This window comes from Pteropus alecto, unplaced genomic scaffold, assembly GCF_000325575.1.
Source record: "Pteropus alecto unplaced genomic scaffold, ASM32557v1 scaffold121, whole genome shotgun sequence".
Lineage (NCBI taxonomy): Eukaryota > Metazoa > Chordata > Mammalia > Chiroptera > Pteropodidae > Pteropus > Pteropus alecto.
Window position 1 is genome coordinate 8,550,576 of NW_006434369.1, and position 11,841 is coordinate 8,562,416.

Genomic DNA, 11,841 nt, shown 5'->3' on the forward strand with positions numbered 1-11,841 from the left:
GTATGGTTTTTCCCTTACTGAAATGCCCTTCCCTCTTTATCTGGGAAAACTCTTTCATCAGGTCCTAATCCAAATATCACCTCCCCTGGAAAGCCCTCCTGCCTTATTCACACTGTTAACAGTTTCCTTCAATAGTTTAGCAGTTCCTGTTACTCTCACTAAAATTCAAACTCTTCAAAGGCAACGACTTTGCACACATAAGCTGCCAATTTTACAAACAAAGGTAAGACTCAATCAACGGTTCAGTTGTTTGAGTACACGATGATTTAATAAAATCGTGCACAACGTCCTTAGAATCTCCCTGCTGTGTACACCCCTTCCTAACACCCCACTAACCCCTTCTTCGCTTCTGTTCTCTACAGTCTGAGCAAGTGCCTTTCTTTTCAGGGTTCTACAGAATTTCTATACCCTGCCCAAGTTCAAGCTTTGAGTAGGTTCTCTTGATCTTAAGAAAGCAGTTTCCTGCCTCTATCTTTGCTTCTGGCCAAGTCCTCCATACCCATCCATTTGACACTGAGTCCTACCCATCAGGCCCACGTCAATAAAAGTCTTCAGTAACTGCTTCCTTTGGCTATATACCTTTGCTCTTCCTCCCCGAGAAACAACTGGATCTCACCTTACCTATTTTTTTTGACTACTCAACTGATCAAAAAGCGCTTAGTCGTAAATGTAGATATATGAGTCTTTTTACCTAGAATGTACTAGTCATGATCGTTAAAATTTTAAAACAACAAAAAATACATTTGACACATGCAATGTTGAAGGGGCTCTTCCCCAGGCTCACTTTTACTTCACTTGCCTTACTAAAAATATATATTTTAACTGTTAAATATAGAGCAGAATTGGGTGCTTTCACCTTGAATCCAATCCAAGAAAGTTTAACTATAGAAGGGACCAAGCAGGGAGGAAAATCCTAAGACAAAATTGGTCTTGGCAATAACAATACAAATGATAGTAATCACAGCTAATATTTCTCCAGCACTTCTTCTTCCCAGGCTAAGTGCTTTGTACCAATGATCTCATTTAATCTTCACAACTCCATGCAGTACATAATGCAGTGGTGTCCTAAAGTCACTCAGGTAGCAAGTGGACAAGCTATTATTTGAAAACAGGCAGTGAGGCTCCAGAATCTAGCTCTGGGCCGCTACTAGAAACTGCTTCCTTGATCAAGGGACAGCTTCTGTGAGCAGCCATGACACCAAATGGTGGTTGGATCTTGGAGGATTGCCCACCTAATCTTTATGCACCTCAATTTTCTTACCTGCGAAATGAGAGATTTGACCCACAGAAACTCATAAGGCATTCTCTTCTAAAAGGCTGTCATGCTGATAAACTGTACAGTCAGAGTAACAGAGAAGTATTACGACAAATTGTTCTTTCAAAAGTTGGAATTCATTAGAAAACATGTTAAATATTTCTAACCCCTAAAATGAAATTTGGAAATACATTTAGTGGGTCAATAGATTAGTAAATTTGTATATAAATATTTGAAGAACAGAAATCATATTTAGTTAAATGAAGTCAACATTGAAATATTGATGAATCACATATAAAACAGCACTGAGTAGCAGCTGCAATCAATGTCTTGTTTCTAAATTTATTTATCATTTGATCACTTTTTAAGTATGCCAGTATAAGACTTCAAAACATTTCTAAAACCTGTTTTAAAACTGTTAAAATGTTTTATTTCTATTAAAATTACATCTTAATATGTAATTATTAATGATGCTATAATTTCTATGTTAATTTGTCACCATTAATAGACTCAAAAGTTTTTAAATGGCAATAGAAAATATGTATGAAATTATATGCAGAAATATCTTAACTTCTAGAATAGATTTCTCCCTTAAGTTGATTTTTATCTATTTGTAAATTAAATCATATTCTCCTATTGATGTCCAATATAAGCTTAGTGATGATTTAGCTATGTCTCTTGTAGCTATACAATGTACATAACTTCTAATCTACCTAGCTAAAAATTTCTCTCCTTCTACTCCTACCAATGTTAGTCTCTCAATCTGTAAGTAAGGCAGATTAAAAAAATTAAACGTACTAGGAAATTCTACAATTCATTTTAACTCCATGTTCTAATAAATCTGGGTTATCAAGACTGTACATGTATAGAACACACACGCACATACACACAATTTTCTATATTCAGAGTAGGCGCCATTTAAAAAAAATCAACTTGATGGCATGATAGAAAGCACCTTGGTTTTGAAGACAGATAAGTTCTAGCCTGTACCTTCTCTGTAGCTTTTAGCGCTGAAGTATTGTATAAGCTTGTTTCCTCATTTGAAAATGGCTTCAGTATTGAACGAAAACAGTCAAGATAAAGGAAACACAAACTATCTTTGGCCATTAATGGTGAACTGTATTCTAAGATATTTTTGAAATAGAAAATTACTTAAAGTAAGGTCAGCAAAGCATCTTTAATACTAGTCAATACCAGGAATTTTTTTTTTTTTTAATACTCAAGTAAAAAGGCAATGGCTAAAATGTAATTTCACTTCTTATATCTGCCCTAACAGTCAGATATATTTTTTTCTTTTAAAGTTTATTCTATATCAGCTAAATACTTTAAGTTATAGGTTGTCTTTAAACTGAAAGTTATTACCATATGCTTTAAATATGTTTAAAATAATTGCCACTTTATATACAAAGATATTAAGAATGAGAGGAACTTTGTTAATTTTACCTATGTAAAATTTCAAGTGAGGGCTTTCCTGCTGGATAAAGAATTTTCACTAGTTGCAATTTGATGGCCTCTTCGGTGCCAAATGAAGAGCCAAACACATTTATGGTGCTAGACACAATGCAGGTATGCCCCATCACAAGAAACATGCTTTTCTATGGTGCCCTACCAAACCTGTTTGCATTACTACACTCCTTATTACATTTCTTTTAAAATAGTAGGCTCTCCTGATATACAGAAAAGATGACTTAAATTGAAAACAGCTTCTAGAGAACTTATCTAACAGCATCCACTCATGACAAACTATCATACAAGGTCAGTTCTAGCAGGAAGTGAAATTTATTTGAACTTCCTTTCCTTTTACAGTGGGCAGCACTGCTTTGGGCTCTGATACAAAAGCAGAAGGGTTAAACTCCTGACCTCATTCTATTTCAGTGACTAAATGAGTATACTACACACTAGGAAGGCAGGATTCACAGTGTGGGATTAGGCAAAAAATTAGGAACCACAACATGAGGCCTCCCCTATAAGAACCCCTTGAAATTAAATACTTTAGTAATATCAGATGATATCTGAACATCCATAGGTATGGTATGTTCTGGAGTATTGGAGATTATACAAATGATGCATATTGCAAGCAGAAATATGTGCTAAAACATATGCCTACCTCCACTGACAGCGTACACCAATATGTTTACCAGTGATCGTGTTCGTAATTAAATATGTAAGCACATGTCCATGAGTGTAGACATAGACCCTTATTGTAGCAACATCCAGAGATTCCAATTTAAATAAACTCCTAAGGTTGTGGAAGCAGCCCATTTGGGAAACAATTCAGTCAACAGAGTGATTCATTTAATAAATATTTTAGCCTGCATCTCATGCGCTATTACATTATACAGTGAATGTCTAGCTTTGGACCATTCCATTAATCCATTTATATTCCATAGGTGTCATCAGCTTATACCGTAACCAAAGGACAAAACACACGTCAGTAAGTGTGTGCTTCTCATAAATGGATATCCTCCCTAAACCTAACAGGAGCCGCGTTGGTGTGTTTCATGTAAGCCTGCCTTCCTCCAGTAAGGCCACAGTTTTTTTCTTAGATGGCTAGTGCTATCCTACACAGCCTCTCAAGCAACTTAAAAAAAAAAAAAAAAAAGTATAATTATACTAGCAGGACGCTAATTTTGAAAAGACATTAGCCAAGCAACAGCCACTTCATTACTCTGCACTTCAGAGGCCAACAATGAACGCGAGGGATCCTAAGTATTATTTGTTCTTCCAAAGGGAATAAGCGAAGCCGCCTGGCTGATGGAAAAATCTGCCTGCCCTAGCAGGTGCGAGCGTCATGCGAGGCGATGAGCTGCAGGCTGGCCAGTAGCTAATGCCTTCTCTGCAAAATCTGCTTCCTAAAACTTTTCCGCGACCTTCCGTGGCTCTCCTGAGTCTTCTCGGTGAACTGCTTCGGATCCGCCCGGAGGCTCCTACGAACTGCACCGCCACACAGGCGCGTCCACATCTGCAGAGTCTTCTGCCTGGTCCGCGAGGAACTGTCCTTCTTTCCTGGCTCCTTCTGCCCAGAGTCTCTGGCGGTGCAGCACCCTTTCACCGCCTCATTTCAGATCGGATTGGGGGCAGTTCTTCGGCTTGGACACCCTCGGAAGAACCTGCTGCATGTCCCCTTCCCCGCCTCCCACATTTTGACCTTTAGGCATCATTCCAAGAGGGGCCAGCCGCGGCACTCCAAAAATCAAGCTATGCTATATTCCAAATAGCCATCATTCAACAACTCTACAAGTCCCCAGGACGCTGGGCGCTGTAGCCAAGGCCAAACCACCTCTCCAAAGTGAACCCACCCGAAGCCCATATCTGTAACGCAGCCCAGCAAAGGCTGTATCTTATCATAACGCAAGGATGGGAGAAGAGCTAAGAAGCCCAGAAAGCTAAGAAAGCAGGCGCAATAATCTTTTTAAAGCTAATAATGTTGCCCGTGACAAAGATCAGAAAACCCCACCTTCCCAAGAGAAAATGTCAGAGTTGCCCCTTTAATCGTTTCAAACCTCTCATTTTGGTGTATATGGTATGAGCACGGTCGCAGTCGGGGTTTGGCTCTGGGCAGCACTCTGCAAAGTGCCCGGCGGGCGGGTGTCACGCCTGGGTAGAGGGCTGACATTCCCGCAGTTCTCTAGGCAGCAGACGCCCGCGGTGCCCGCAAACTGGGGACCAGAGGAGCCACCTCCCCGCCTCCCTCTCTCACCGCCTCCCCGACGGGCCCCGGCACTCACCGTCCCGGGCGTCCTCCCCCCTACTGCAGTTGCTGCAAATGTGTTTGATCTCCTTGCCCAGTTGACAATGGATCACAAAGGACACGTTGTTGTTGTTGGGGGCGGGTTCCTTCAGGGGCTTCATCCTCAGCAAATAAAAAGCTTTCTTTTTGGGTCTCTGGGCGCTCGCGCCTGGCACCGCGCCTTCCCTGCAGCGCGACGAGCGGAGCGCAAACCTCTTCGGCTCCGCCGCGCGCGTAGGCTCCGCCATCCTGCCCCTGGACGCCCCCGGCCGGGCGCTGCTCCGGCCCCCGCGCGTTGCTACTCGCGCCCCGCCGCCTGGCCAGCATGCCCCCGCCCCGCCCCGCACCCGCGTCTCTACAGCAACGCGACCAAGACAGGGCGGGTCAGAGGAAGGCGCCGAAGGGTCTTGACCTCGCTGACCTCGCTGCCCAAGCTAACACGTATCCCGCGGCTGAAAGAGGGTCTCCTGAAGGCATTCCGCGGTCCTACCTGAGCTACTCCACTCCCACCTCTCTAGTGCCTCACGTGCACATCCTCCCCTGACAGCCCCACCCCTCCGTAAATCTCAGCACCAGCAATGGGAGCCTGCAGGTTTTGCAGCTACCTTCACTCTCTCTGGAGCTCCAAGACAGAACGCCAGCCTCCCCCTCCTCCTTATTTCCAGCCTCACGCTGCCTAGTGAAAGCAGGAGGTACCACACCGAAGGCAGCAGCGCTGGGAGCCCTCGGGGCGCAAACGCCTCTCTTGGGCAAAACAAATGACAATTCTCTGGTGGGTCCAATCCACAGCCCTTGACTTTCAGTGAAGCCTACAATGCGCTACAACATAATTGATGTTTTCACCCTCAATAGAAATTCCCTAACATGAAGAGGGGCTATCGCCAGTGTCGCTGAAACTTTGAGTAAAAAGGAACAGAAATGACTGCTTTCATCAACACTTAGAAACAACAGCTTGCAACTTTGGGATCCCAGCTAATCTAGCTGAAGATTCATTCCCCAGCTGTTTTAGCACAGTGAATAAGGCTTAGCAAGGAAGTGACATCCGTGGCTCAATGATAATAACAGGTACAAGTTATTGAGAGTTTTTTGTTCCGTATTTTTTTAAAACACACACACACACACACACACACACACACACACACACACTAGGTCTATACAATGATCCTGACTCAGGTATTGTGAATCCTACATCACCTTTTAGACACTAAGGTTTAGAGAAGCCTCATATCACCATTTCCATGGGTGCTTGTTTAAAAAATAAAGATTTTGGGGCCCTCTAGCCCTGAGATTCTGGTTTAGTGGGTCAGCGTAGGGTCTAGCAACCTGTACCTTTAACAAGCTCCTCAGTGATATTGATGCAAAGCATAAGGAGGCAAACAGTTTTTTGCAGCCAGGTGTGTCTGACTAAGTCTCTGCCTTCCCATCACATCCCCTCCCTGGGATCAACAACTCCTGCCCTGCTTCGGCCTACTGAAAGTGTCAGTTAAAGGATGTACTATCACTGCCAGATTTTTCAGAAACTTCCTCAAAGTTAATTTCATAACACTCCTGTGACTGACACTTCCACAAAAGGCAGGTCACTGCTAGTGTTTCCTCCAACAGGGCAATTTCTACATGTACAGCTCACTTCACAGATAAAAGGGTCAACAATTCATCGAGGATATTATAATATGCTTTTGATCATTCTGATGCTACCAGTCCATCATTTATACTCATCTGCAAAATGTTCTGCCGAAATCAGCACATTTACAGTTTCATTTTTGTTCTGTAGTTAGAGATGTCAGGTATCCAGGTGCCATAGTCTGCTCTAGAAGGACATGTCAGGGACTGAAGTGGAATTCAAGTGTTGAAGTTGTGCTCTTTTTAATTAGATCACAAGCAAGTCTCTCCTGGTGTCTGCCAGGGCCTTCCGGGTCACCTCCCTTCTCGTCAGGATTGTCAGCCAAATCAGCCACAGGTTAATCTCACTGTATCTTTTCATGTCAGTTTCACGTCAGTAGGTCAGTCCCTGGCTAATTATAAGCCTTATCTTAAAAAAGGTAAGGCTTATAATTATATATATAATAATAACATATAAAAATGTATGAGGGAATTTTTTGCACTGTATTATAGACAAACATTTATTATTCTCCTTTTCTAATCCTCAGGACTTTCCCCAAAACTGTGTCACCTCTTAACTCTCTTCTGAAAAGAAAAAATTGCATCTTTTCTTAAATGAATTTTTTAAATTACATGCCTTGTCCACTTTCCTCTTTGCCCCGCAGGTCAGAATACTGGACCTGCATAAACCCCATATGGTCTTATTAAAATAACTGAGCCTGCAGCAACCTTTTATTCGCTCACTGAATACTTAACCAGACCTAAGGCATCCGGGTGTCTCTATCTTAATTGGCCAAGAGGCGTTGTAGTATAGAGAACACTGATATGACCACTAGCGTAGGCTCACATATTAAAAGTGATGCCCTATAATTGTGGGGGCTCTTTATTCTTGTTAAGTATATAAAAAGATTAAGGTGTACCTTCAGCGAGCTTTGTTAGGTCATCCATCTTCCTACATTGTCTTCCTTGAGTTTGCAGCTTCTAACTGTGCTGTCCAATATAATATTTCCTAGCCACATGTGCCTAATGGCTACTGTCTTAGACAAGGCAAATGGTAAAACATTTCAAGCATCGCTGAAAAGTCTATTTGACAATGCTACTCTTGGAAGATGTATGAATTTTAGAGTTGCGGGCTGAATTCTGAAGCTGAGAAGCCTTGTCTCCTATTGTTGCAAAGGCAGGTGGGTTGGGGAGGGGATCCGGATAGAATGAATATACTTTAATGCTAGCAGCGGTTTGAAAGATGATGGCTGTGTCTGGTGGCTTCCAGCATTTTCTTTCCTCTGACTCTCAGCAAGCAGCAGGGCAGATGTGCACACATATCTGGCATTTTTTTTTTGACCCTGTGCCCTAAACACTACCTCAGTGAAGCCTTCTTCTGCTGCCCATTACTATAATGTCTTTATAACTCTCAATGCCAAGAGATGTCTCATACAGAGTCTGTGCCCGTCTCATCACATAAGATAAACTATATTTAATTATGACCCCGGTATTACAGCTCAGCTCTGTTGCTGCGGTAGTCAATCACCTCCCTGCATTGATAGTGGAAGGAATTGATTATTCTAGAAATTGACTATTTTAGATAAACAAATATTGTGGGACTCTTATTCATTTTTAAAAGGAAATAGAGAAATACTTTCTTTCAAGGAAGAATGTCCAGAACATTCTATCACTTACAACACAGGGACTATGTAGCTTTCATTGGATTTTTACCCAGATGGTCTAAATGAGAGAGAGTCCCCTGTGAACACTTTCAGTGTCACCTGGCTGCATGGCAATCTCATTTTCACGCCCTTCCCTTTAGGATATACTTAACTTGCAGGGCCCTAAGACCTTGCTGCTCAAAATGTGATCCCACAGACCAGAAGATCCTGGTTTCATGGGAGCTTGGGAGAAATGTAGTATCTAAAGCTCTACTCCAGAATTTGCATTTTAACAAGACCTTCAGGTGACCTGGAGTCACATTAAGATTTGAGAAGTATCCCCTAGCAATCAGAGCAACCATAGAATTAAGTGCCTACTAGTGGAATGTACATTTTTGTTCCAAAGTAAATAACAGATAGAATCCCTGATCTCACAGAGCTTAAAATTTAATAGGAGAGAGGACGCACTCAATGAAAGGACGTATAAGAATAACTAAACCCATCCAGCTGAAAACACACGTGTAAATTTGTATCTAAGAGCAGCCGTGGAGAAGTACGAATTTAATATTTGAATGGGAGCCGTGCGTAAAGGGAGTTCTCAGTGACTAATGTGGAAGAGACGGAGTTGATGAAGGACGAGTTCACTGGGAAAGCTGACTTGAAGCAGGTGGTGGAGAGGGGTGGTGGTTGTGGTGGTGGCTGTGTGGGGAGGATGCACACTCTTAGGCTAGAAGGAGTTCAGGGTAGGGTGGTCAAGGATGGTCATTAGGCTGGCAGGATTATTATACTCAGCAAGGCAGTGACTGAAAGGTGAGCTTTCCAGAAGACACCACTATAATGATGGTGGGAGGACAACTGCAGACTTTGAAATTCCTGAAGTTCGAATGTGAGAAACAGCATGCAATCAATTTGGAACTGAGATTAGGTTCTGCTTTCTGCTTTTCTATGCCCTACCCTACTTCAAATGCTCATCAGTTGTTAAGGGTAAAAATTTGGAAATGCTCATACAGTGCTTTAACTCTCACAAAAAAGATAGTAGACATACAAAATATTAATGTCAATACAAGGCAAAGCAGTAGAACCACTAAAAGAGGTATATTTAAATAAATATCATCACACATATTTGATGTAAGAAAAGATTAAAAGATTTTTTTCTTCCTTAATATTCTTTTTGTTTGATTTAAACTCAAGTTATCCATTACATTTCCTTCCTTTTCCTGTCTGACTTATTTCGCTTAGCATGATCATCTCAAGATCCATCCATGTTGTTGCAAATGGCAGTATTTTATTTCTTCTTATGGCTGAGTAATATTCCACTGTGTGTATGTACCCAGCTTCTTTTCCAATCATCCATCAAAGGACACTTCGGTTGTTTCTATGTCTTAGCTACCATGAATAATACTGCAATGAACATCAGAATGCATATATCTTTATGGATAAAAGTTTTCAAGTTTGGGGAGTAGATACCCAGAAGCCAGATTTCTGGGTCATATAGTAATTCTATTCTTAATTTTTTTGAGGAATCTCCTGCTTTCCATAGTGGCTGTACAAATTTATCTTCCCACCAGCAGTGTATGAGGGTTCCTTTTCCCCCACAACCTCTCAAACACTTGTTACTACTTGTCCTGTTGAAAATAGCTATTCTAACAACTGTAAGGTGGTGGTATCTCATTGTGGTTTTGCATTTCCTTAATAGCTAGTAAAGTTGAGCATCTTTTAATATTTCTGTTGGCCATTTGTATGTCTTCTTAGTAAAGTTGTAGGATACAAAATCAATGTACAAAAATCCATTGCATTCCCATATACTAACAGTGTGTGCTGTTTTTGTTTTGTTTTTTATAGATGCTGGAATGGAAGTATGGAATGGAATGGAAATAGACTGTCATTGAGATGGAGATACAGCATTCAGACTTTTTTAAATATTTAGTATAATGCATTTATATTCTGAGCAAGGAGACATGAGCAGCACTTGCTGTGGGAGGCCAGTAAAAATTCTTCAGGCAATTCAGTGATGTATAAGTAGAGCTCATATTTGGTCCCTGTGCACTGGTACAGCTGTATAGATGGTTTGTGGCTGGCATCTGTTCTAATGGGTTGAGTATCCGTTCTGACTCTCGCAAGCCTACTCATTACATATTTTGAATGTCACTCCTGAAGATGAAGTTTAGAAAGCAGCGGCACCATTGGTAAGCTTTTACTCTCCTAAAAGAAGGGCTTTCTACCACAGTGTTTTTCTTCAAACTGTTTTGGAGCCTATAGCAAAACTTCTTTTGGATTTAGCTTAATCTTACCTGACAAGTTTGTGGTATAAGTTTCAGAGAGAGGTTGGCGGGCAGTAGGTTCGAAGAAAAAATTTCATATCTCTTTTTAGAATTTGAGTTCTTAAAAATATAGTTGAGACATCTTAATGATGTGAACAACTTTGTGTGGGGTTTTTTGATGGTTTTTTGTTTTTGTTGTTGTTTGTTTTTGTGTCGTTTCCCCTAAAACTTTGAGTAGAAAGCAATTTTACTTCTAGCTTGTGATAATTTTGCTTACTAAGAGATTGTTCTGTGCAAATTGTTTTCCAAACACTTAGCAGATAGCAACCTGATGAGAAGAGATGATTGGAAGATGATTTAGAAAAAACAGGTAGAGAAAGCTGTGATTGAGGGAAAACTGTTAGGAGTAAACTCCTGTAGTTTCTCGACTGCAGTGTTATTTTGAAAATGTTTCTTTCTCTTTCTGCATTGCAAAGAGGAAGTGGTCTAGTTCCTAAGTCCAAATAAGAGGATCGTCTCCATAACGAGCCATGCTGACAGGATGAATATAATTTTTGTGCCTATGATGGAAAGAAGATGAAGTTTGGTAGGACATTTCTGCAAGGTTTTATTATGTCAGGCATCTTTAGAGTCTGTATTGCCAATACCCAAAAGAGGCATTTAGTCTAAATTTAAAAATTTGCAACTAGGCATTTCTGTTTATACCCAGGGAAAAATAGAGGAAGATTAGGTAGAGGTTGAAAATTGTTAAAGGTTAGTAAATGAAAAGTCAGTTGTTCTGAAGTATTTAGTTTCTTTATGTTTTGCTCCAAATTATACAATTCCATTTTAAATGAGATTTATAGCCTTATAAACATAGCCTTATGTTTTCTTTTTAAAAACGGTTAATTTTGGTAGCTTTAGATACTTCAGGATTTATTTTATAAAAATAAAGCACCAGAACATAAAGATATTACTAGCTGTTATTGCAATAAAATAAAATAAAGTCCACCAATAAAGAAATGGCAGCATGAATTATGGTATATTTATAGAATGATACTACTAAAAATAATGGGTTACATGTAAACATCTAAGCTTAGAAGGATTTCACAATGTATTGTTAATGAGAAAATTAACATTCAGAGAACAGACTGTAACATGATTTCATTTTTGAAAGACAAATATTATAAGTATTAATATTATTCTTCAAATATTTCAGGTTCAATTATCTTCAGGTCAATGATACGATTGCAATTTGTTCATCTAGATCCTCTTAAGGGTGATGGAACCAGGTGACCAGTTCTGACCCATGAGTGATAAGCTGAAGTTCAAGATAGTGGCTGCTGCTTCCTTTTGGGTTCTGGAGTGAGGAGA

At 40.5% G+C, this 11,841-nt stretch overlaps 1 protein-coding gene across 6 annotated transcripts in view; it reads right to left on the reverse strand.

The window, feature by feature from the left end:
* PHACTR1 (phosphatase and actin regulator 1) overlaps window positions 1-11,841 on the reverse strand; it is a 489,864-nt gene that overhangs the window by 229,219 nt on the left and 248,804 nt on the right. Inside the window, exon 1 of one of the 6 annotated variants that reach the window (XM_025044936.1) lies at window positions 4,984-5,448. The exons of the other annotated variants lie outside the window; for them this stretch is intronic. Coding sequence (XP_024900704.1) covers window positions 4,984-5,233 — 250 coding nt within the window. The 5' untranslated portion in view covers window positions 5,234-5,448. Of the gene's footprint in view, window positions 1-4,983; window positions 5,449-11,841 lie in introns of those variants that run through there. 6 annotated transcript variants of the gene reach the window in all.